Genomic DNA, 27,637 nt, shown 5'->3' with positions numbered 1-27,637 from the left:
ATGTCGGGGGAGGAGGCCTGGCTCGCAGTCTCCACTCTAATTCATCCCAAAGGTGTTCTATGGGGTTGAGGTCAGGACTCTGTGCAGGACAGTCAAGTTCCTCCACCCCAAACTGACTCCTCCATGTCTTTATGGACCTTGCTTTGTGCACTGGTGCGCAGTCATGTTGGAACAGGAGGGGCCATCCCCAAACTCTTCCCACAAAGTTGGGAGGATGAAATTGTCCAAAATGTCATCCCTTCACTGGAACTAGGGGGCCAAGCCCAACCCCTGAAAAACAACCCCACACCAAAATCCCCCCTCCACCAAACTTTACACTTGGCACAATGCAGTCAGGTAAGTAGACGTCCATCAGACTGCCAGACAGAGAAATGTGATTGGTCACTCCAGAGAACACGTCTCCACTGCTCTAGAGTCCAGTGGCGGTGTGCTTTACACCACGGCATCCGACGCTTTGCATTGCACTTGGTGATGGAAGGCTTGGATGCAGCAGCACGGCCATGGAAACCCATTCCATGAAGCTCTCTACGCACTGTTGTTGGGCTCATCTGAAGGCCACACCAAGTTTGGAGGTCTTTAGCAATTGGCTCTGCAGACAGTTAATGACTTCTGCACAATGTGCGCTTCAGCATGCGCTGACCCCGCCCTGTCATGTGACGTGGCCTACCACTTGGTGGCTGAGTTGCTGTTGTTCCCAGTTGCTTCCACTTTGTTATAATCCCACTAACAGTTGAGCGTGGAATATTTAGTAGCCAGGAAATGCCACTGATGGACTTATTGCCCAGGTGGCCACCTATCACGGGACCACGCTTGGAGTCACTGAGCTCCTGAGAGCGACCCATTCTGTCACCAATGTTTGTAGAAGCAGTCTGCATGCCTAGGGGCTTGATTGTATACACCTGTGTCCATGGAGGGGATTGGAACACCTGAATCACATGATATGGAGGGGATTGGAACACCTGAATCACATGATATGGAGGGGATTGGAACACCTGAATCACATGATATGGAGGGGATTGGAACACCTGAATCACATGTGTGGTGTAGTGTATATTGCGCTGCAATTGAACAAATGCTCAGTTATAGGAGGAATGTACAGTTTAGTAGACTGCACTGCTATTGTACAAATGTACAAGAAAAGTTTATTTTCTAAAGAAGATGTTCATATTTTCATATAGAAACATTGTCTACCCCATCATATATGACAGAATAAAAAAAAAAGAAAAATCATGTTTTTTGTTTGGCACAATAAATATGTGCTTGTTCAGCATAAGGTGGTGTTGAGTGTCTTATTATATATATATATATCATTTATTTATTTATTTGTTTATTTATTTTTCCATAGTGTGACACTGTGCTCTGTATTCAGCAGACTTGCTGTTTTTTCTGCCATTTCTGATTGATATATGAGGTATGAGGTCCATTAATCATACACAGACGTGTGTTTGCGCCAATTTTCTTGCAGACATATTGAGACCTCATATACCGAGCAGATTTGCTGCAGCCTGCTTTTTTAATTTATTTTTTTCCTGTAATTTCTGCTTTTTTGTAAATGAGTAGCTCAATATCATTTCCTGCTAGTGTATGAAAAATCGTTCTTTGCACGTTTTTTTGTTCTTTTTTTCATTCCGGGTCAAAATTGTCATAAGTCATGCGCAGTTGTATGTCAATTAATACAATTCCCCCATTAATGATAAAAAATTTGTCCAGTTCCCCCCCCCCCCCCAAAAAAAAACAACAACGTTTTGGATCTTACACTTTCACATGCTGTGTGAAAATTGCGTGTCGCAGCTACCACACAAATGATAGGAAAATGAACGATTTCACTTTCGATGTGTATCATCGTTCGGAATTTGCATTGTGTCTGGCCTGCCTAAGACAGAGGAGTCCTGAGACATACAGCTGGAATATCACTTAAAGTGGAGTTCCAGACCTTTTTTGTGTGCTGACCTAAAAACACGCTCACCTGTCCCGGGGTCCAGCGATGTCCTCACCCGCACCGTCCTTTCTCTCCTTCTTCTCTCCATGGTGCCGGCATCTTAACTGTGGGCACCAGGCTATGACAGCCACGGCAAACTGAGCCAAAACCAGGTACCCGCTCCCCGCTCCCCCCCAAAAGGTGCCAAATATGGCAGTGGAGGGTGGGGGGGGACGGAGGTATACAGCTGGAATATCACTTAAAGTGGAGTTCCAGCCTTTTTTGTGTGCTGACCTAAACACACGCTCACCTGTCCCGGGGTCCAGCGATGTCCCCATCCGCGCCGGCCTTTCTCTCCTTCTTCTCTCCATGGGGCCAGCATCTTAACTGTGGGCACCAGGCTATGACAGCCGTGGCAAACTGAGCCAGAAGTGGGAGCGGGTACCTGTCAAAACCAGGTACCCGCTCCCCGCTCCCCCCAAAAGGTGCCAAATATGGCAGTGGAGGGTGGGGGGGGGGGGGGGGGCGGAGGCATACAAGTGGAGCTTCCACTTTTGGGTGGAACTCCGCTTTAATCAGTTCTAGTCTGGGCCAATTCACACATTCCTCCTCTACATGTAAAAATCAGCATTTTGTTTGCTAGAAGATTATTTAAAACTCCCAAACATTATATATACTTTTTTAAGCAGAGACAATAGAAAATAAATGGTGAGTGTTGCATATTTTCATGTCATGCCATATTTGCGCTGCGGATTTTCAAAAAATATTTTGGGAAAAAATACACTTTAGTGTATTGTAATGCACAAAAACACAACATAAAACCCGATTATTTGGTAAAATATAAAAGATGATGTTACGCCGTGTACATAGATACCAAACATATCACACGTTAAAATTGTGTATGCCCGTGGAACTTCCCCCAACTGTGGTACCTCAAAATCTCCATAGGCAATGCCTTAAAAGCCTTTACAGGCTACCAGCTTAGAGTTACACGGGAGGTCTGGTGCTGGAATTATTGTTCCCACACTGATGTTCGCGGTGATACCTCACATGTGTGGTTTTGATTGCCATTTACATATGCATGCGGGACTGCAGCATGCATTCACCTTTGCGCATGAGCACAGGAGACAGGGACATTTAATTTTTTTATAATTATTATTATTATTTATTTTATTTAATTGTTTTTATCAACTTTATTGCTATCACAAGGGATGAACAACATCCCTTGTGATAGCACAGGCCATGACAGATCCTCTTTATGAAGAGATCTGGAGTCTATGAGACCTCAGATCTCTCCTCTGGCCTCCAAAGCATCAGATCAAACCAAGATCGGAGATGTTTCCCTTCACTTCCTCTCCTGTAACAGGAAAATGAAGTAAATCCCTAAAATGTGAAGGTAAATGCCCTCTGAGACAGTTGTTGGAGATTTATGCTTTATTCCTGCAGTGGTGACAACTGTAAAATTTTGGATTTCCTATGACTTCCTGACTCAGTGACAATGGTGACTTGGACAAATAAAGAGTGTGAATCTACCCAATGGGGACACAGAAAAAAGAAGGAGTTTTACACTTCATTTGTTTCATCCAAAACATAAAAAAGACAGCTATACATGCAAGGTACACAAGGTATCCATGGGGCCGCATATATGCGGTCCCGTCTTTGTGCTGGAAGTGCGCCGCACAGTGCGCTCCCAGCACAGAGATCAGGCTCTTACCGAGAGCCCCAAGTCTGGTACTAATGATTGGGACTGGGGACTCCTGGTTGCGGTCACCTGATCACTGTGATAGCGTCTGATTGGCCATCACAGTGATCAGTCTACCCGTTTTTTTTTCTCCTCTTAATGGAGAGAAAGATACACTGTATATGTCTTTCCTTGCAGGAGAGAAAGATGTAAATAAACAGAAGGGTTATGGTTAGTGATAGGGTCAAGGTAAGGGTCAAAGATCAGGGTCAGTATATTTTGGATTGGATTTTAAAATTCAGTTTTTTAATTATTATCAGTGTCAGTTAGCGTCAGTGTCAGTGTGTTTTAGGTAGGATAAAAATACCAAAATGGCCGCTATTGTTTCTGGACCTCAGTACAGATACTAACAACAAATAACATACACATACAGTAGGTGGTATTACTGCGGGTGTCAGGAACAGGAGAATTTATTTTGGATTGTTCTCTGATAGTAAGCAGGCCTGGACTGTCCGTAGGGCGCGCTGGGCATTTGCCAGGTGGGCCGGGGCCACCCAATCCAGGGCCTGTTAATGACCTGGTTGCACAGTCGGAGGTAAGCGGCGACCACGGTCCGACCAGGTCTATCACAGAGTGCGGCCACTGCTCACCATGTCTGTGTCTCCTCTCCCGGCTCTCCCTCCTCACCAACCATATCATTCTATCAGCAGGGCAGAAAGACATGGACAGGGACACACACAGGAAGGGGAGGGGGAGGGTCAGGCTCTGCATTCTCTCGATCTGACTCCCCCTTTACTAACCCATGTCAAAGTTGAAAAATTGTGTTCAGGCATTAATATTTGCTTTCCCCTCCGTCACTAAGGGGTTAAAGTGGAGTTTTACATAACATATAAAATTGAGTGAGCAGGCAGTTTTTTTTTGTATTGCAGAACAGACATACTATTTTTCGATTGCAATAAAAAAGTTTTACCTGCCTGTTTATCTGAAAAAGTACACTACACGGCGCATGCGTGGGAGTTATATCACATTGGCACGGCCACCCAAGATGACTGAGGATCCCTAACCCAGAAGAAGACCAGGTGAAGGCATCAGCACCAGCATGGGAGCTCACTGACATCTTTTCACTGATGGGGAAGGAGAGCAAAGCTCCACTTTAAGACCTGCTGATATCCATTGAAAGGCAACTTTCACAACTGTGCCCACTTTCTGCATAAATGAGTATATTTGTGGATTTTTAGTACCTTGTTCTGGTTCATGGCTGATCTTAGGCTGATCAATGTGTTGTGGAACCCTTAACGTACCCCTTTGGATCAGGTCAATTATCGGCCGCACTTTCTCTCTCAGTTTTTGCTTGTTTTGCTTCTCTGTTTTGGTGAACAGGAAAATGTCATGAGTCTTGTTCTTAAGGGTGGGCTGACTGCTCCGGATTCTTTGCTTTACTTCCTCACTGCTGTCCTCCAGATCATCAATGACTGTTATGACTTTATTTTGTCCTGTAATACGAAGGGAAGGGGTCAGGTCTATCATTTATCTACAGTGCCTTGAAATGTATGCACCCCCTTTGATATGCTCCACATTTGGTCATGTTACAACCAAAACCATCAATGTATTTTATTGGGATTTGATGTGATGGACCAAAATATAACACACAGTAATACATAATTGTGAAGTGGAAGGAAAATGAGAAATGGTTTTCAACATTTTTTACAAAAAAATCTGTGAAAAGTGTGGCGGCATTTTATTCAGCCTCCCCCTCCCCTCGAGTCAATACTTTGTAGAACCCCCTTTCACTGCAATTCCAGTTGCAAGTCTTTTTGGGGATGTCTCTCCCAGCTTTGCACATCTAGAGAGGGACATTTCTGCCCATTGTTTGCAGAATCACTCAAGCTCTGTCAGATCGAATGGAGAGCCTCCCTGAACAGCAATTTTCAGGTCTGGCCACAGATTCTCCATTGGATTTCGGTCTGGACTATGACTGGGCCATTCTAACACATGAAGATGCTTTGATCTAAACTATTCCTTTGTAGCTCTAGCTGGATGTTTTGGGTCGTTGTCCTGCTGGAAGGGGAACCTCCGCCCCGGTCTCAAGTCTTTTGCAGACTCTAACAGGTTTTCTTCTAAAATTACCCTGTATTTGCTCCATTCATCTTCCCATCAATTCTGACCAGCTTCCCTGTCCCTGCTGAAGAAAAACATCTCCACAACATGATGCTGCCACCACCATGTTTCACGGTGGGGATGGTGTGCTCAGGGTAATGTGCAGTGTTAGTTTTCCACCACACATAGTGTTTTGCTTTTAGGCCAAATAGTTCCATTTTGTTCTCATCTGACCAGAGCCCCTTCTTCCACATGTTTGCTGTGTCCCCCACATGGCTTCTCACAAACTGCAAACGGGGCTCCTTATGGCTTTCTTTCAACAAATTATTATTATTATACAGTATTTATAAAGCGCCAATAGTTCGCTCAGCGCTGTACATTACAGAATGGCTTTCTTCTTGCCACTCTTCCATAAAGCCCAGATTTGTGGAGTGCACGACTAATAGTTGTCCTGTGGACAGATTATACCACCTGAGCTGTTGATCTCTGCAGCTCCTCCAGAGTTCCTATGGGCTTCCTGGCTGCTTCTCTGGTGAATGCTCTCCTTGTCCAGCCGGTCAGTTTAGGTGGACGGCCATGTCTTGGTAGGTTGGCAATTCTGGCATACTCTTTCCATTTTCAGATGATGGATTGAACAGTGCTCCGTGAGATGTTCAGAGCTTGGGATATAATTTTTATATCCTTACCCTGCTTTAAACTTCTCCACAACTTTATCCCTGACCTGTCTGGTGTGTTCCTTGGCCTTCATGATGCTGTTTGTTCACTAATTATTATTATTATTATACAGGATTTATATAGCGTCAACAGTTTATGCAGTGCTTTACAATATAAGGGAGACAATACAATTACAATACATTTCAGTACAGAAGGAATAAGAGGGCCCGGCTCATGGAGTTTACAATCTAAAGGTTCTCTAATAAACCTCTGAGAGCTTCACAGAACAGCTGTATTTATACGGAGATTAAATTATTCACAAGTGGACTCTGTTTACTAGTTAGATAACTTCTGAAGGCAATGGGTCCTCTAGATTTTAGTTAGGGGTATCAGCATAAAGGCTGCTGAATACAAATGCTCACCACATTTTTCAGATATTTATTTGTAAAACATTTTGAAAACCAGATAACTTTTTCCTTCCATTTCACAATTATGTGCCACTTTGTGTTGATCTATCACAAAAAGTCCCAATAAAACACATTTACATTTTTGGTTGTAATATGACAATATGTGGAAATTTCAAGGGGGATAATTTGTTTGTAGTAATTCCATACTGACCACAATATATATACAGCATGAAGGGACATCCTTCTTTCTGCCGCAATGTAGGTCAGTGTTGGTCAATGCCACTGAATTGCACATTTGTGGCTTATCATCACAATGAATAGTGGGGGGGGCTATGTAGCCAGCACCATTGAGTGCATATCCTGGCTATGTCATGAATAGTGGGGGGGGGGGCTATGTAGACAGCACCATTGAGTGCATATCCTGGCTATGTCATGAATAGTGGGGGGCCTATGTAGCCAGCACCATTGAGTGCATATCCTGGCTATGTGATGAATAGTGGGGGGCCTATGTAGACAGCACCATTGAGTGCATATCCTGGCTATGTCATGACTAGTGGGGGGCCTATGTAGCCAGCATCATTGAGTGCATATCCTGGCTATGTGATGAATAGTGGGGGGGGGGGGGGCTATGTAGACAGCACCGTTGAGTGCATATCCTGGCTATGTGATGAATAGTGGGGAGCCTATGTAGACAGCACCATTGAGTGCATATCCTGGCTATGTGATGAATAGTGGGGGGCCTATGTAGACAGCACCATTGAGTGCATATCCTGGCTATGTGAGCAAGGTGACACCAAGATATGGGAGGATTGAGAATCCTTGACCTTGACCAAGTGGCCTTTTCATGGTAGAAACACACTTCTGTGAGATAAATAAAGTTTGCCATGGTGCATCATAAACTTTATGTTTATTTTCTTTTATAGAATATCACTTTTGCTTTTATTTTTCTCTTTTCATTCTATTGGTTTGATCTCCTCCCTCTGTCACCCACTTTTCCACCTGCACTCACTGTAATGTCATCTGCACATCATTCCTCTTGGCTGACTTTCTAACTGATGGCAAGTTTGGTCCATGCCTGTGCAACGTGTATCTGGACAACAGCTTGTAGTCTCCACCAGAGGAGCATGTGATGGGGTGACAGTATAGAACCAGAATTTGGATATAGGGATCACCCCACAACTGGAAGTGACTGCACAAAGCGCTTACCGGTAGTATTATTTTATAAAAGGTACGGACTTAAAAATATTGAAAACAATTTTTGGAATTGAAATTTGGACCACTGGTGTTACATGTTCAACGCTCACACTTTAAAAAAGCACCTCATGTTTTTTTGTAAATGTGCGTGACCAACCTTGGGTCAGGAAGTTGGACGTTTCTGCGGCACTTAGCATTTTTTTTTACACTACAATGCTGCCACGTCTATGGGTTCTGTACCTATCAATTGCATTGTGCCCCACGATAAATGCTTAGTAGTCCCTGTTCAGGCTAACAAAGTCCAATTAATTGAATGCCGCTGACTAGTGAGGGTGTAGGCTGGGGAAAGGTTTGTCTGGACCCAAAGCACACTGTAGAAATAGGGAGAGATAGTCCTGCCACTGCACACCTCGCCCAATCCAAGTGGTTAGCAGGTAAAAGCAACCTCGGCTCGATTCCTCCTAGCCATGCTCCCCACGTGTTTCGCCCCTCTCCTGGGACTTAATCATGGAGGTGTACGGTAGCCAGGTGTATGGTGACCAGGCTATATCTTCCTATTTCTATCAGTTGCATTGTTACAGTTGTATGAGGTGGTTTGGGACATTTTAGGGGAGGAAAAAATGCCTCCAAAATATCCTGTTTGCTAACTGCGGAGACTAACCCTAACATTGTAAATCTTATATGGGATTTCAGTGATTAGGTTTAGAAGGGATCAAAAGACTGCCGGACAGTTTAGGCCTGAAGATGGCTTTTTGACTTACCAAGTTTGTCAGACAGCAGGACTATCTCGTCATCGTAGAGGGAATCGGTGACATCGGTGATATTAATTCGGCCTCTGTTTTTGCTGTGATACAATACGGCGAATTGGCATTGGTTGAGGGATTTTATCAGGTCATAGCGATTGTTATTAGATATGTAGAATGGAAGAACCTTACAGCATTCGTTTAGCTGGTCCATTAACCAGGAATAGTCAGATTCAGCAGACCTGGAGAATATTCCAACGTTTTGTGTCATTCTTAGATGTTCTAGGAAACACAAGTCTGCGTAAAAAAAAAATAGAAAAATACCAACTGAGTTTGTAATATAAATTGGCCATTTTCTGTTTTCCTGACCTCTTTCTAAGGTGCCTTCGGAAAACCTCAAGCTTTTTTACCAAGCAGGACATCAGAAAATAAAATGGAACTTAGGGCAAGTGGGCAAAATCGAATTCTGGGCAAAAATTACAATTATGATGTGTCCCCCAGTAGTGTTATAACTGGTCGATCCTGCCAGCTGATTTGTTATTTTTCAATTTTCGGTAATAGAGTGACAATGCTGTCAGTCTGCCTTTCTCCCTGTAGATAGGGTAGTGTTAGGGGGGCGTATAGTTTTAAAATCCAACTTGGGGCACCAAGCGAGGCCTCCCCATAATGCAAAGCCTTTTCTATGCTCCCACAGCCTTCCTTCATGATATGTGACTGGTCCCCAGCTACCTCCTCTATAAATCTGGCATTGTACATATACAGCCTTTCCTTTACCCTAGAAATAATATGCATTTGACCCCTGCATTGCAAGGGTGATGGGGGGAGGGCATGCAGGGGTGGGATTTTTTTGGTAAGTCCCAGAGTTCAACTTTAAATTGGTTATGCTACTTTATTCCCTTAACAAAATCATATGAACAATATATATGAGACCTATTTACCTAATAGCCAACAGGATCATTTTAAAAGCACACATGGAACACATAGCTGAATGACAGCTCCCTGAGCTGTCATTAGCTATATACAGGAAGGGGCCGGGATGGTGGTGACATCATCAACCAGATATGGACATGGCCAGTCACCGTAATTGGGCAATGAGTTCAGTGCCATTCCTGCCCCTATGTTTAACATGGACAGGATTCCTGGTCACATCATTGGTTCCTAGGAACGGGGCAACACCCGCGGCATTCTTAGGAACCAATGATAGTGGGAAACTGTTATATATAGAAGGTGGTAGAAATATTGCTTCTACATATGATGCTCAGCTCCCACAGCACATGGATCCAAACAGACAGTAGTATCAGCGTTCATCTGAACATCCAAAGATTGGTCTGAACCTAGCTTCAGACCAAACTGTCATCTCATCCCTAATCCCAGCCTATGTTGTATACATCAAACTGAAAGCAAAAGAGAAGAGATGGCATTTAGGGAACCCAACACAGTCCAAATAACAAAATCTATTCACTTTTATTGGTAACATAATAAAAACGATCTATTGTATATTGTTGTATCTGCTTTATTAAGTATCTGTTGTATATGATCATATCTGCTTTATAATGTATCTGTTGTACTGTATATTGTTGTATCTACTTTATAATGTATCTGTTGTATATGATCATATCTGCTTTATAATGTATCTGTTGTACTGTATATTGTTGTATCTACTTTATAATGTATCTGCTGTATATTTTTGTATCTTCTTTATAATGTATCTGTTGTGTATTGTTGTATCTTTTTTATAATGTATCTGTTGTAAATTGTTGTATCTTCTTTATAATGTATCTGTTGTAAATTGTTGTATCTTCTTTATAATGTATCTGTTGTAAATTGTTGTATCTTCTTTATAATGTATCTGTTGTAAATTGTATCTTCTTTATCATATATCTGTTGTGTATTGTTGTATCTTCTTTATAAAGTTTCTATCGTATATTGTAGTATCTGCTTTATTATGTATCTGCTGAATATGAACATATCTGCTTTATAATGTATCTGTTGTACTGTATATTGTTGTATCTTCTTTATAATGTATCTGTTGTGTATTGTTGTATCTTCTTTATAATGTATCTGTTGTGCTGTATATTGTTGTATCTTCTTTATAATGTATCTGTTGTGCTGTATATTGTTGTATCTTCTTTATAATGTATCTGTTGTACTGTATATTGTTGTATCTTCTTTATAATGTATCTGTTGTGTATTGTTGTATCTTCTTTATAATGTATCTGTTGTAAATTGTATCTTTTTTATAATCTATCTGTTGTGTATTGTTGTATCTTCTTTATAATGTATCTGTTGTAAATTGTATCTTCTTTATCATATATCTGTTGTGTATTGTTGTATCTTCTTTATAAAGTTTCTATTGTATATTGTTGTATCTGCTTTATTATGTATCTGCTGAATATGATCATATCTGCTTTATAATGTATCTGTTGTACTGTATATTGTTGTATCTTCTTTATAATGTATCTGTTGTGCTGTATATTGTTGTATCTTCTTTATAATGTATCTGTTGTGCTGTATATTGTTGTATCTTCTTTATAATGTATCTGTTGTGTATTGTTGTATCTTCTTTATAAAGTATCTGTTGTATTGTATTGTTGTACCTTGTTTTGGCTTCATGCACACTGTATTCTATTGATGCCTTTTCTACTACAGGAGTTTAGCAGCAGCTAACACATTTTTGCATGTATGCTAATGACGTTTATGCGCATTTATGTGCATTCCTGTGCCTAGAGTTATCACACTCTATTGACCAGAATTCTGGCAGAGTTGAATGCATTAACAATGGAGCGCACATAAACGCACCTAGCATTAAAGTGTGTTTATGCGTATCTATGCCCATTACTTATGTTTAAGCACTTTTGAGCAATTTTTTATGTTCAAAAGCTCTTCTCCTGAATGAAACTTTGGTAAGTTTTTTTTCTTCTGCCCCTACCACTAAACTCCCCAAAATGTGCATTGACACATAGGATAACATGGAGGGGTGTTTTGAGGCAGAAACATTTCAAAAGTCTGTAAAAGCAGCATTTTGAGCTCAAGTGTGCAAGAGGCCTTATAATGACTCTCATGTATATTGTTGTATTTTCTTTATCATGTATCTGATGCATATTGTTGTATCTGATGTATAATGTATCTTTTGTATTTTCTTGCATCTGATGTATATTGTTGTATCTGTTGTATGATGATGTATCTTTTGTTTCCTCCCAGACTCCCCCCACCTGTCTCTCTTCCTCTTTCTATCTGATTTTGTATCTATTGTATGATGACCTTTCTGTTTTATATCGTTGTATCTGTTTTATAATGTATGTGTTGTATATTATTGTACCTGTTGTATATTGTTGTAGTTTATTTACAGTTTATCTGATGCATATTGTTGTATCTGTTGCATAATAATGTATCTGTATAATTATTATTATTTATTATAGGTACTTATATAGCGCCGTCAATTTATGCAGCACTTTACATATACTGTACACTGCTCCAAAAAATGAAAGGAACACTTTGAATCAGATCTCAATGGGGACAAATCTCCTGCTGGATCTCTATACTGATATGGACGGGTGATGTGTGAGGAATGTAAGGACGTCCCATCGTTTGATGGAAATAAAATTATCGATCTACAGAGGACTGAATTCAAAGACGCCCCGAAAATCAAAGTGAAAAAATGATGCAGCAGGCGAGTCCATTTTGGTGAAATGTCATTGCAGCAACTCAGAATGGTCTTCATTATGTATGGCCCCCACGTGCTTGTATGCATGCCTGACAACGTCGGGGGAGGCTCCTAATGAGACCACAAATGGTGTCCTGGGGAATTTCCTCCCAGATCTGGTCCAGGGCATCACTGAGCTCTTGGACAGTCTGAGGTGCAACCTCTTGGTGGTGCATGGACCGAAACATGACATCCCAGAGGTGTTCTATTGGATTTAGGTCAGGTGAGTGTGGGGGCCATTCAATGGTATCAATTCCTTCATCCTCCAGGAACTGCCTGCATATTCTCCTCACATGAGGCTGGGCATTGTAGTGCACCAGGAGAAACCCAGGACCCACCGCACCAGGAGGAACCCAGGACCCACCGCACCAGGAGGAACCCAGGACCCACTGCACCAGGAGGAACCCAGGACCCACTGCACCAGGAGAAACCCAGGACCCACCGCACCAGGAGGAACCCAGGACTCACTGCACCAGGAGAAACCCAGGACCCACTGCACCAGGAGAAACCCAGGACCCACCGCACCAGGAGGAACCCAGGACCCACTGCACCAGCGTAGGGTCTGACAATGGGTCCAAGGATTTCATCCCAATGCTTAACCTCCCTAGCGGTCTGATTATTTCAGATTTTTTGTGCTGAAAGCGGTACATTTTTTTGCATGGAAATATGTAGTTTTTTTATTGTCGGCTGTAATATTTAGGAATAACTCACTGAAATCTGTCCGAACAAGAGTCTAGTAAACATCCCGGGGAGGATAAAATTTGAAACACAAAATCATAAATTATAATTTAATAAATAATCATAAAAAATAATAATATAATAATAATAAATTTAATTCAATAATATAATCAAACCGAAAACACTGAAATTTGAAATATAGCGCCAAGTTCGCACATCGCTGAGCAAAGTCGCAGAATCGTTTTCAGTGTCTGATGAGGAATTTCCCCCACGAATCATTATCACTCAATTCTGCAAGTGGTTCTGATTTACTATCGCTGTTCTCTAGCCGCTCTAAAACCGCGTCTGACCTAAAGGGACGCTTTTTGGACGCCATGGACGTTTCTCAGTTTCCAGGCAGAAAGAGCAGACAAAACGCAGGCAGGGCGCCGGACAAAGCACTCGGGACAAAATGTATGTGAAATGGGTTGAAACAGCAATGTTTTACTATGAAAAATGTGTTTAGAAAAAAATGACATTTTTTTACATTTTCAAATTTCCCGACGTCAGCGGCGCCCGTACGTCCCGACGTCACAGGGACTGGAACACAGAAGCCGGATGCCGGCATCGGCCGGAGGAGATGGCCGGGGACGCTGCAGGGGACACATCGTGGGAGCGAAGGACAAGGTAAGTGCTGCAGGGAATCCCTATGCAGCGCCGCATGGTAAGCCTGAGTGTAGCTCGGGGGGGTTATCGCTTTTGGTACTGACATTTTACCCCGAGCTACACTCGGGAATACCGTTAGGGAGGTTAATGGCAGTCAGGGTGCCATTGTCTAGCCTGTAGAGGTCTGTGTGTCCCTCCATGGATATGCCTCCCCAGACCATCACTGACCCACCACCAATGCGGTCATGCTGAACCATGTTACAGGCAGCAGAACGTTCTCCACGGCTTCTCCAGACCCTTTCACGTCTGTCACATCTGCTCAGGGGGAACCTGCTCTCATCTGTGAAAAGCACTGGGTGCCGGTGGTGGACCTGCCAATTCTGGGGTTCAATGGCAAATGCCAATTGAGCTCTATGGTGCCGGGCAGTGAGCACAGGGCCCACTAGAGGACGTCGGGCCCTCAGGCCACCCTCATGAAGTCTGTTTCTGATTGTTTGGTCAGAGACATTCACACCAGTGGCCTGGTGGAGGTCATTTTGTAGGGCTCTGGCAGTGCTCATCCTGTTCCTCCTTGCACAAAGGAGCAGATACCGGTCCTGCTGATGAGTTAAGGACCTTCTACGGCCCTATCCAGCTTTCCTAGAGGAACTGCCTGTCTCCTGGAATCTCCTCCGTGCTCTTGAGACTGTGCTGGGGGACACAGCAAACCTTCTGGCAATGGCACAAATTGATGTGCATCCTGGAGGAGTTGGACTGCCTGTGTAACCTCTGTAGGGTCCAGGAGCAGTCAGAAAAGATGAGTAGGCAAAAAAATGTCAGTAGCCCCCACCTGTAAAACAATTCCTGTTTTGGGGGTCATCTCACTGTTGCCCATCTAGTCCACCTGTTGTTCATTTCATTAACACCAAAGCATCTAAAATTGATTAACAACCCCCTCTGCTACTTACCTGACCAGATCAATATCCCAGGAGTTCCATGGACTTGATGCTAGACTCTGATTACAAAGTATCCCTTTTGTTTTTTTTGAGCCGTGTATATCGTACATTCACATCAGTCCCTAACCCTCAAGGGGCGTACAATCTCAGCTCCCTAACTCACATTCATACATACACATACTAGGGACAATTCAGACAGGAGCCAATTAACCTACCAGCATGTTTTTGGAGTGTGGGAGGAAACACAGGCACAGAGAGAACATGCAAACTCCAGGCAGGTGGTGCTGTGGTTGGGATTTGAACCAATGACCCGTGTACTGCCAGGTGGAAGTGCTGACCACTTAGCCAATGTATAATAATATATCTCTTGTTCCCTCCCACACTCCCCCACCTGTCTCTCCTCTTCCTATCTGATCTTGTATCTGTTGTATAATAATATTTCTGTTGCAGAACGTTGTATAATATTGTGTCTGTTGCATATTGTTGTACCTGTTGTATGAAGATATATCTGTTGTTTCCTCCCAGCCTGTTTCTTTGCGTCTCCCTGTCTGATCTGTTATCTTACCCCTCCCCCACCCCTGTTACCCCTTTGCAGGATCTCTGAACTTACTGTGAATGTTGGGGTCCCGTCTTCTCCTGATAACAAAAGAAAAGATTCTGGTGAAAGTGAAACTAACTGCAAGAGGAGGAGGAGGAAGAGAGGGAGGGAGGACATGCTGTATAAAGAGCATACCACAATGAGAATATTTAACTCTCACAGACGATCGTGTGTTTAGCGCGCATTCAGGCATTCTTGAGTGTTTTTGCACATTCTTTTATGGGGGCTAGGAAAATGCACAAAAATGCATGTTACACTATTTTTCAGGCACTTTCAGTGAGGTCTACTGGGGCCAAAACATGTCACTTTGCCCCAAAGGAGCTCATGTACTTTTTCGGGCATATTCAAGGACATATTTAAATATTAAAAAAAAGGAAATCTTCGGGGTAGATTTATTGAAACTGGAGCTGTCTGAATCTGGTGCAGCTGTACATGGGAGCCAATCAGCTTCCATCTTCAACATGTTCAATTCATTTCAGGTACTTATATAGCACTGTCAGTTTACGCAGCGCTTCACATATATATTATACTGTACAGTCACATCAGTCCCTAACCCTCAAGGGGCGTACAATCTAAGGCCCCTAACTCACATTCATACTTACACATACTAGGGACAATTTAGACAGGAGCCAATTAACCTATCAGCATGTCTTTGGAGTGTGGGAGGAAACTGGAGTATCTGGAGAAAACCCACACAGACACAGTGAGAACATACAAACTCCAGGCAGGTGGTGCTGTGGTTGGGATTTAAACCAATGACCTTAGCACTGCCAGGCAGAAGTGCTAACCATTCAGCCATTGTGCTGCCCAATGAAGCTTTGACTGTAAAACCCGGAAGCTGATTGGTTTCCATGCAGAGCTGAACCAGATTTTGTCCCACTGAAGTTTTAGTAAATCAACTCCATAGCATTGAGTGCAACTTTCAAGAATGTTGTAAAATGAATATTAGTAAATAAGGTGAAGCAAAGTTACCACGTGTCAAGAACATTTTAAAAAAAGAGAAAGAAAACAAAAAAAATAGATTTTTGCTGGAACATGATTGGTTGAGTGAAATCAGCTTTACCCTATTCTCTAGGTTCAGGGAGCAGTCCCAAGTAATCAGCCTCTACTCATTTAGGACTCATTAAGGACCAGTTCCCACCAGACGCGGTGCTGGAAACCTGCATTCTGTGCGCTTCTTTCCTTTACCGCATTCAAAATGCACTGCAGTTGCGATCTGCAGCAGGTGCCAATATTAAGTTAATGACACCCCAAATGCAGTCCTTCCTAAAGTGGTGCTGGACGCTGCACCTGTCCCTCCTGAAACAGTGCTGGACGCTGCACCTGCCCCTCCTGAAACAGTGCTGGACGCTGCACCTGCCCCTCCTGAAACTGTGCTGGACACTGCACGTGTCCCTCCTGAAACTGTGCTGGACGCTGCACCTGCCCCCCCTGAAACAGTGCTGGACGCTGCACCTGCCCCTCCTGAAACTGTGCTGGATGCTGCACCTGTCGCTCTTGAAGTGGGCTGGACACTGCACCTGTCCCTCCTGAAACGGGGCTGGACACTGCACCTGTACCTACTGAAGCGGGACTGAACGCTGCACCTGTCTCTCCTGAAGCGAGGCTGGACGCTGCTCCTGTCCCTCCTGAAGTGGGGCCGGACATTGCACCTGTCCCTCCAGAAGTGGGGCCGGACATTGCACCTGTCCCTCCAGAAGTGGGGCCGGACATTGCACCTGTCCCTCCTGAAGTGGGGCCGGACATTGCACCTGTCCCTCCAGAAGTGGGGCTGGATGTTGCACCTGTCCCTCCTGAAGTGGACTGGACACTGCACCTGTCCCTCCTGAAGTGGGGCTGGATGCTGCACCTGTCCCTCCTGGGTGCACTAAAGCATGGGGGGGACGTACTGCAGCTAGACGGCTCTCCCAGCTCTCTTCCTACTCATAGCCTCAAACACAGCTGCAGGATCCATTGGCTTCCACTGTTGTTAATGACAGCCAGTAAGGAGGGAGTGGGGGCAGGGTCGAACCACATCTGTGTGTCTTCTATGGAGCCAGCTCAGGAGAGAGCACACACAAGTTCCCCCATAGCAAGTGAACCTGTCCCTCCTGAAGCGTGGCCGGACGCTGCACCTGTACCACCTGAAGCAGTGCTGGACACTGAACCTGTCCCTCCTGAAGCGGGGCTGAACACTGCACCTGTCCCTCCTAAAGTGGGTCTGGACTCTGCACCTGTCTCTCCTGAAGCGAGGCTGGACACTGCACCTGTCCCTCCTAAAGCGGGGCTGGATGCTGCACCTGTCTTTCCTGAAGCAAGGCTGGACACTGCACCTGTCCCTCCTAAAGTGGGGCTGGATGCTGCACCTGTCCCTCCTGAAGTGGGTGTGGAGGCTGCACCTGTCCCTCCTGAAGTGGGTGTGGAGGCTGCACCTGTCCCTCCTGAAGCGGGGCCGGACATTGCACCTGTCCCTCCTGAAGCGAGGCCAGACATTGCACCTGTCCCTCCTGAAGTGGGGTCGGATGTTGCACCTGTCCCTCCTGAAGTGGGGCTGGACGCTGCGCCTGTCCCTCCTGCAGCGTGGCCGGACGCTGCACCTGTCCCTCCTGAAGTGGGCTAGACACTGCACCTGTCCCTCCTGATGTGGGGCTGGATGCTGCACCTGTCCATCCCGAAGCAGGGCTGGACACTGCACCTGTCCCTCCTGAAGTGGGGCTGGACGCTACACCTGTCCCTCCTGAAGTGGGGCTGGATGCTGCACCTGTCCCTCCTGAAGCGGGACTGGATGCTGCACCTTTCCCTCCTGAAGTGGAGATGGATGCTGCACCTGTCCTTCCTGGGTGCACTAAAGCATGGGGAGGGACGTACTGCAGCTAGACAGCTCTCACAGCTCTCTTCCTACTCATAGCCTCAAACACAGCTGCAGGATCCATTGGCTTCCACTGTTGTTAATGACAGCCAATAAGGAGGGAGCGGGGGCAGGGTCGAACCACATCTGTGTGTCTTCTATGGAGCCAGCTCAGGAGAGAGCACACACAAGTTCCCCCATAGCAAGTGGTTTGCTATGGGGGCACTTGGTGGGGAGCCATAAGCACCAGCAGGGGACCTGAGAACAGGAGGATAGGGCCTGCTCTGTGCAAAACCATTAAACAGAGCAGATGAGTATAAGTGCTTATAAGTATTACCTCTGTTCCCCTTTTAACTGTAATAAAACTAACAATGTATGTAGATAGAATGAAAGGAAATTCATGAGATGCTGAGAGATTTTAAAATGATACATTGTGTAAATCTCTCTACAAAAGGATGTTGCTGGATTGTTTACTTCCCCTCATTGTATAATATGGGATGAAGCTTTATAGAATTGCAGACACTGCTTAGAATAAATGCATCCTATTATATAAAGAACAGGCCTATTGTGGACACCTTGAATGAAGGAGAAACACACACTTGTGGTTGTACCTTTGTTTTTTGTGTTGTAAAAGTGAAACTCCAGGCACCCAAAATACTTTAAATATATATTTATTTTAGCCACTAAGGGTTTAAATCCACTTTGTGTGTACAAATGTCTTTGTAAACTCAGATATCACCTTGTAAAAATAGCAGTGACATCATGACTGTGCTGTACATAGTCTGTGCAGAAGGCAGCACTGTTGGAGCGACCCAGCAGGCCCCACCTATTGCTGACTGCCTGAAGAAAACTACAGGAGGAGGCAGAGATAAGAACAATCATCTGAAAATTGAACATCATAAAATAAAAATAGCCTAAGAACATTCAATCTTGAGAGTTAACATTCACCATTAGAAAATATAGCCAGGACACTGTAGGCTGTGAATATTCGACCAGTGGGAGACCTCTGCACTGTGTATAGTTTATGGATCCTCCTGTGCAAAAGGCTGAATGAATCTCCATCTGCACTGTGAGTCATATTAGCACTGCTATTTGTGACAGCTTCCTCCTGGTTGTTAGGGAACTGGCACCTGCCAGTGTCCTAACAACTAGTGACTCATTCGCACTTTGCAAATTCAGCCAGGGATTGTAAGCTCTAACAAGCAGTGCCCTCTGTATCCTCTTGTACCAAATTGTATTGTAACTGTCTACCTTCATTTTGTAAAGCGCTGCGCAAACTGTTGGCGCTATATAAATCCTGTATAATAAAATAATAATAAATTGCTGATGGAAAGGTGAATATGTACAAACAGTGGGGATAACATAAACTAAAAAAATGCATCTCCCCTTTAGATTCATACTAAACCCTTTAGGTCTGATATCGATTTTAAGAGCCACCTCACGAAAAAACAAGGTGTAGAATTCCACCCTAAATTCCATAGCAGGCCTTTCCAGTCTGGAATAGAGTTTAAAGTGGTATACCATCCAAAAAAAACAAGAAAAAAGTATAGGTTTCCCCCAAATTATTGTTATTATTCAAGATTTATATAGCGCCAATAGTTTGCCCAGCACTTTACAACATGAGGGCAGACAGTACAGTTACAATACAATTCAATACAAGAGGAATCAGCTCATTAGAGCTTACAATCTAAAAGGGAGGACCTGTATCCAAGCTTGCAGCCTGGGTGGCCAGGAAAGGGGGAGCAGAACAAGTGTGTACCCCCCTCCCTCAATATGGGGGCTACCTTGCCGGGGGTGAGTCCAAAACAAAACACCTTGACCCTAAATTGATGAGGACAAGGGCTTCTTCCCCAACATCCTGGCCCCGTGTTTGTAGTGATTTGCAGGCAGGGGGCTTTTAGGTATTTTCAAACTTCTTCTAAAATTAAGGGGACCCTCAGATACCAACCCCCAAGTCAATTAAAAGGAATGCTTCCAAAGAGCATGGCAGCAAGTGTATATTGGTGTGAACCAATCCTTGATGAGAGGGGCATAGGACCTAAATGCAGGAACCTCAGCTGAAAGTTTAAAGCTAGCCATAGATGGATCAAAATTTGGTTCAGCAGGGAATGGCTGAATTTTAATCCATGTGTGGTCGTCCCTGCTTGACAAAAGTCAAACGCTAGATTCTCATCTCTGCTCCAGACAAAATCAAAATATGTAGGAGAGAAAGTATTCCATAAGCTGCACATCTCTGCAAATCCAGTGTGAATGGATGTAACATTCTCAGCCCAGGCTCCAGCCAGGCCATGCCCCTAAAACTTTTGTCATTCAGTGGCTGCAGCCAATCAGCAGCAGCTGTTGATCAGTGTGTTCTGACAGCAAAGACTCCTGTTTTCAGAATACAATGTCCAGATGGAGAGTATTTCTCCATCTGCTGCACTTGCTTAGATGGAGGAATCTGGGTGACCGAAAGCCAATGACCCATCTATGGTCAACTTTACATGGGTCACCCACCATGGATTGGCACCATAGGGGACTTTGCTTTTTGCTAGTAGCTAAGATCTTCAGGAAATACCTGGATTGAAACTCCTCATGAGTTGGGCTTGTTTCATAGATCATTTTCTGATTCGATCTATATCCTAAAGGAACCATGGAAATGATAAGACTTCACACAGTTTACATTGATTTTTATAGTTAAATTAGGGGAAGTTCTCATTACACAATTACAGCCATTTAAACAGTCATTCGCTCTGGCTGTTCACATCACCATGCAAGAAAATGTTGTAAAACACAGTTATTTTTTATTATACATCTTCAATCTGCTTTGTGTCATATACAAAAATAAACTCACAAGCGGAATATATAAGTTATTCCCTTTATAGAGCAGCGTAGGAAAAAAAAAAAAAGGTCTGGGAAGAGAGGGAATATTATTTGGGAGTGGGGAGGGGGGTGGAATCATGGATATAAGCCCTTGTGGATTAATAAATGATATAATAATAACAAAATAAGCCCTTGTGGACACATTGTGGGATAGGGAGGATTGATTAATTCAGGGTGTACTTGGATAAAGTGGAGCTCTTGGTGGGAGGGAGAGAAAAATCAAATGGGGAAGGGAAGGGATTGGAAGGGAAAGCAAGGGAAAGAGAAGGGGAAAGGGAAAGGAAGGGAGACAGATCAGTATATTAGGTGTATATAGGCCCTTTTAAAGCACCAAGAGTCAGAGGAAGCCATCACCCAGGACTTCATATTTGGTTTTACACCAGAGTGGATTCTGGAGTCTGCTCCTGTTCTGGCCTCTTATACCATGCTCATATTGTCCTCTTCACTGCCTCCAGTATTAGGGTGCTGCCTAGAAAAAGAGTTGTGAAGTTAAAGTATTAAGGACATCAGCATTGTATCTCTACCAGCACACAAAAGAAGAGAACCTGTCAAACATGGTGAAGGCACTAAACAGTACACCCTGTGTTGGAAGCTCAGATAGTTTAGGACGGCATTTTTCAGAGGAGCCTTGACCTGACAGACCCGGCTGAGTGGTTTCAAGTGTATGTGCAGATGCATGGAATAAAAACCTCCGTCACTGTTCATAAAGTGGAATTAGGTTTTCTCTGCTGATTAGCTGGACTGAGTGCTGGAGAATATGTGTATTGCTTGGTGGATTATCCTGCTCATGTGCCCCTTTCCTGTACTGGTTCTAAATGTAATCTGAGATCCTCCCTTTGGCAGATCTGAAAACATCTGAATATTGGCAAAGCTTTTCCACTCTATTAGATAGATGAGTTCACTTGCAGGTAAAGGTATTGATTGCACACCTTACCTGTTAATACAAAGATCCCCAACATGCTTTCCAGCAGAATAAATACATACATACATATATACCAGTACATACATACATACCAGTACATACATACATACCAGTACATATATACATACCAGTACATACATACCAGTACATACATACATACCAATACATATATACATACCAGTACATACATACATACATACCAGTACATATATACATACCAGTACATACATACCAGTACATACATACATACCAATACATATATACATACCAGTACATACATACATACATACCAGTACATACATACCAGTACATACATACATAACAATACATATATACATACCAGTACATACATACATACATACCAGTACATACATACATACCAATACACATATACATACCAGTACATACATACATCCATACATCCAAACAGAAAAAGTAGCTTTTAAATGCATAACATAAAAAAAGAGCACCAACATCACTTCCGGTCCACTTCCTGATGCATTCTAAGCCGGAACATAACCTGCAGTTTAGGGAATAGCATTTGGACGCCATCTTGGAGAGACCCAGGGAAGCTGTATGCTCGGTGAGAAGATCGAAGTTTCTGGGTACCTTATAGTGTTATTTGATAACCTGATTACATGTAGTCATTTTTATACAGGCTGTCTGTTTGTGTTTCTCCTTGCAGGCTCAGGCGTCTACATCGGTTCCCTATACATCTTATGAGGACTTATGGAACTTTCTTTGGGAGTCCAAATTCTTATATGTCTGCTCTGAATGGTACATTTAATGGTAAGCTCTGTTTGTACTCTGGGGCAGGGGGTACAGACCTGGCCATGTAGATCTGTGAGGACAAATGCTTTTTTTCTTATTTAATGGGTTTATTTTGGAATATCTTTTCCTATTTCCAGTGACATACATGCACCAGACACCACTCCCCCCTGTTTTCCTGTGTGTCTCCCATTCTCTTTTATCATACAAAATGGATATCTTTTTTGAAATATTAGCAGATAAATATGGATCTTATTGAACTTTAATACATTTGTAAAGGTATGGAAGTGATATCATGTCTACTATATACTTGAATATACAGTATATGCATTGTCACACATTGGGGAACTGGAGAAAGTACAGAGAAGGGCAACCAAACTGATGCGAGGCATGGAGGAGATCAGCTATGAGGAAAGATTAGAGGAACTGAATTTATTCTCTCTTGAGAAGAGGAGATTAAGGGGGGATATGATCTCCATGTATAATACATAAGGGGGATATGATCTCCATGTATAATACATAAGGGGGATATGATCTCCATGTATAATACATAAGGGGGGATATGATCTCCATGTATAATACATAAGGGGGATATGATCTCCATGTATAATACATAAGGGGGGATATGATCTCCATGTATAATACATAAGGGGGGATATGATCTCCATGTATAATACATAAGGGGGATATGATCTCCATGTATAATACATAAGGGGGATATGATCTCCATGTATAATACATAAGGGGGATATGATCACCATGTATAATACATAAGGGGGGGATATGATCACCATGTATAATACATAAGAGGGGATATGATCTCCATGTATAATACATAAGGGGGATATGATCTCCATGTATAATACATAAGGGGGGATATGATCTCCATATATAATACATAAGGGGGGATATGATCTCCATGTATAATACATAAGAGGGGATATGATCTCCATGTATAATACATAAGGGGGATATGATCTCCATGTATAATACATAAGGGGGGATATGATCTCCATGTATAATAAATAAGGGGGGATATGATCTCCATGTATAATACATAAGAGGGGATATGATCTCCATGTATAATACATAAGGGGGATATGATCTCCATGTATAATACATAAGGGGGGATATGATCTCCATGTATAATAAATAAGGGGGGATATGATCTCCATGTATAATACATAAGGGGGGATATGATCTCCATGTATAATACATAAGGGGGGATATGATCTCCATGTATAATACATAAGGGGGGGTATGATCTCCATATATAATACATAAGGGGGGATATGATCTCCATGTATAATACATAAGGGGGGATATGATCTCCATGTATAATACATAAGGGGGATATGATCTCCATGTATAATACATAAGGGGGGATATGATCTCCATGTATAATACATAAGGGGGATATGATCTCCATGTATAATACATAAGGGGGGATATGATCTCCATGTATAATACATAAGGGGGGATATGATCTCCATGTATAATACATAAGGGGGGATATGATCTCCATGTATAATACATAAGGGGGGGATATGATCTCCATGTATAATACATAAGGGGGGATATGATCTCCATGTATAATACATAAGGGGGATATGATCTCCATGTATAATACATAAGGGGGGATATGATCTCCATGTATAATACATAAGGGGGGAAATGATCTCCATGTATAATACATAAGGGGGATATGATCTCCATGTATAATACATAAGGGGGGGATATGATCTCCATGTATAATACATAAGGGGGGGGGATATGATCTCCATATATAATACATAAGGGGGGATATGATCTCCATGTATAATACATAAGGGGGGGATATGATCTCCATGTATAATACATAAGGGGGGGGGGGATATGATCTCCATGTATAATACATAAGGGGGGGGATATGATCTCCATGTATAATACATAAGGGGGGGTATGATCTCCATGTATAATACATAAGGGGGGATATGATCTCCATGTATAATACATAAGGGGGGGTATGATCTCCATGTATAATACATAAGGAGGGATATGATCTCCATGTATAATACATAAGGGGGGGATATGATCTCCATGTATAATACATAAGGGGGGTATGATCTCCATGTATAATACATAAGGGGGGATATGATCTCCATGTATAATACATAAGGGGGGTATGATCTCCATGTATAATACATAAGGGGGGGTATGATCTCCATGTATAATACATAAGGGGGGATATGATCTCCATGTATAATACATAAGGGGGGATATGATCTCCATGTATAATACATAAGGGGGGGATATGATCTCCATGTATAATACATAAGGGGGGATATGATCTCCATGTATAATACATAAGGGGGGGATATGATCTCCATGTATAATACATAAGGGGGGATATGATCTCCATGTATAATACATAAGGGGGATATGATCTCCATGTATAATACATAAGGGGGGATATGATCTCCATGTATAATACATAAGGGGGGAAATGATCTCCATGTATAATACATAAGGGGGATATGATCTCCATGTATAATACATAAGGGGGGATATGATCTCCATGTATAATACATAAGGGGGATATGATCTCCATGTATAATACATAAGGGGAGATATGATCTCCATGTATAATACATAAGGGGGGATATGATCTCCATGTATAATACATAAGGGGGGATATGATCACCATGTATAATACATAAGGGGGGATATGATCTCCATGTATAATACATAAGGGGGGGTATGATCTCCATGTATAATACATAAGGGGGATATGATCTCCATGTATAATACATAAGGGGGGAAATGATCTCCATGTATAATACATAAGGGGGGATATGATCACCATGTATAATACATAAGGGGGGATATGATCTCCATGTATAATACATAAGGGGGGATATGATCTCCATGTTCAATACATAAGGGGGGATATGATCACCATGTATAATACATAAGGGGGGATATGATCTCCATGTATAATACATAAGGGGGATATGATCTCCATGTATAATACATAAGGGGAATATGATCTCCATGTATAATACATAAGGGGGATATGATCTCCATGTATAATACATAAGGGGGGATATGATCTCCATGTATAATACATAAGGGGGGATATGATCTCCATGTATAATACATAAGGGGGGGTATGATCTCCATGTATAATACATAAGGGGGATATGATCTCCATGTATAATACATAAGGGGGGGTATGATCTCCATGTATAATACATAAGGGGGGATATGATCTCCATGTATAATACATAAGGGGGGATATGATCTCCATGTATAATACATAAGGGGGGATATGATCTCCATGTATAATACATAAGGGGGATATGATCTCCATGTATAATACATAAGGGGGGATATGATCTCCATGTATAATACATAAGGTGGGGAATGATCTCCATGTATAATACATAAGGGGGGATATGATCTCCATGTATATTACATAAGGGGGGATATGATCTCCATGTATAATACATAAAGGGGGATATGATCTATATGTATAATACATAAGGGGGATATGATCTCCATGTATAATACATAAGGGGGGATATGATCACCATGTATAATACATAAGGGGGGATATGATCTCCATGTATAGTACATAAGGGGTGATATGATCTCCATGTATATTACATAAGGGGGGATATGATCTCCATGTATAATACATAAGGGGGGGATATGATCTCCATGTATAATACATAAGGGGGGATATGATCACCATGTATAATACATAAGGGGGGGAAATGATCTCCATGTATAATACATAAGGGGGGATATGATCTCCATGTATAATACATAAGGGGGGATATGATCTCCATGTATAATACATAAGGGGGGATATGATCTTTATGTATAATACATAAGGGGGGATATGATCTCCATGTATAATACATAAGGGGGGATATGATCTCCATGTATAATACATAAGGGGGGGTATGATCTCCATGTATAATACATAAGGGGGGATATGATCTTTATGTATAATACATAAGGGGGGATATGATCTCCATGTATAATACATAAGGGGGGATATGATCTCCATGTATAATACATAAGGGGGGGTATGATCTCCATGTATAATACATAAGGGGGGTATGATCTCCATGTATACTACATAAGGGGGGATATGATCTCCATGTATAATACATAAGGGGGGATATGATCTACATGTATAATACATAAGGGGGGATATGATCTCCATGTATAATACATAAGGGGGGGATATGATCTCCATGTATAATACATGAGGGGGGATATGATCTCCATGTATAATACATAAGGGGGGGATATGATCTCCATGTATAATACATAAGGGGGGTAATGATCTCCATGTATAATACATAAGGGGGGGATATGATCTCCATGTATAATACATAAGGGGGGATATGATCTCCATGTATAATACATAAGGGGGGATATGATCTCCATGTATAATACATAGGGGGGAAATGATCTCCATGTATAATACATAAGGGGGATATGATCACCATGTATAATACATAAGGGGGGATATGATCTCCATGTATAATACATAAGGGGGGATATGATCACCATGTATAATACATAAGGGGGGATATGATCTCCATGTATAGTACATAAAGGGGGATATGATCTCCATGTATAATACATAAGGGGGATATGATCTCCATGTATAATACATAAGGGGGATATGATCTCCATGTATAATACATAAGGGGGATATGATCTCCATGTATAATACATAAGGGGGGATATGATCTCCATGTATAATACATAAGGGGGGATATGATCTCCATGTATAATACATAAGGGGGGGTATGATCTCCATGTATAATACATAAGGGGGATATGATCTCCATGTATAATACATAAGGGGGGGTATGATCTCCATGTATAATACATAAGGGGGGATATGATCTCCATGTATAATACATAAGGGGGGATATGATCTCCATGTATAATACATAAGGGGGGATATGATCTCCATGTATAATACATAAGGGGGATATGA

The 27,637-nt window shown here is 42.5% G+C and overlaps 2 protein-coding genes across 3 annotated transcripts in view; both read right to left on the bottom strand.

Annotated features, from left to right (window-relative positions):
- The window catches only part of LOC149451952 (uncharacterized), a 38,868-nt gene extending 23,528 nt beyond the window's left edge, over nucleotides 1-15,340 (bottom strand). Inside the window, exons 1-3 of one of the 2 annotated variants that reach the window (XM_089689908.1) lie at nucleotides 15,266-15,340; nucleotides 8,713-8,991; nucleotides 4,841-5,092 (exon numbers count right to left, since the gene is read on the bottom strand). In XM_089689908.1, coding sequence (XP_089546034.1) covers nucleotides 4,841-5,092; nucleotides 8,713-8,965 — 505 coding nt within the window. In that variant the 5' untranslated portion in view covers nucleotides 8,966-8,991; nucleotides 15,266-15,340. The remainder of the gene's footprint in view (nucleotides 1-4,840; nucleotides 5,093-8,712; nucleotides 8,992-15,265) is intronic. The other variant, XM_089689909.1, reaches the window with a different exon arrangement.
- A 5,394-nt stretch (nucleotides 15,341-20,734) lies between these two features.
- Nucleotides 20,735-27,637, bottom strand: part of LOC149451951 (uncharacterized) — a 52,077-nt gene continuing 45,174 nt past the window's right edge. Inside the window, exon 16 of the mRNA XM_089689907.1 lies at nucleotides 20,735-21,411. The gene's annotated coding sequence lies outside the window, so the exon portion shown is untranslated. The remainder of the gene's footprint in view (nucleotides 21,412-27,637) is intronic.

The sequence above is a fragment of the Staurois parvus genome, unplaced genomic scaffold (genome assembly GCF_062004578.1).
Source record: "Staurois parvus isolate SC_StPar_1 unplaced genomic scaffold, SC_StPar_1.0 ptg000503l, whole genome shotgun sequence".
Taxonomy (NCBI): domain Eukaryota; kingdom Metazoa; phylum Chordata; class Amphibia; order Anura; family Ranidae; genus Staurois; species Staurois parvus.
This window is presented reverse-complemented; position numbering and strand designations above follow the sequence as displayed.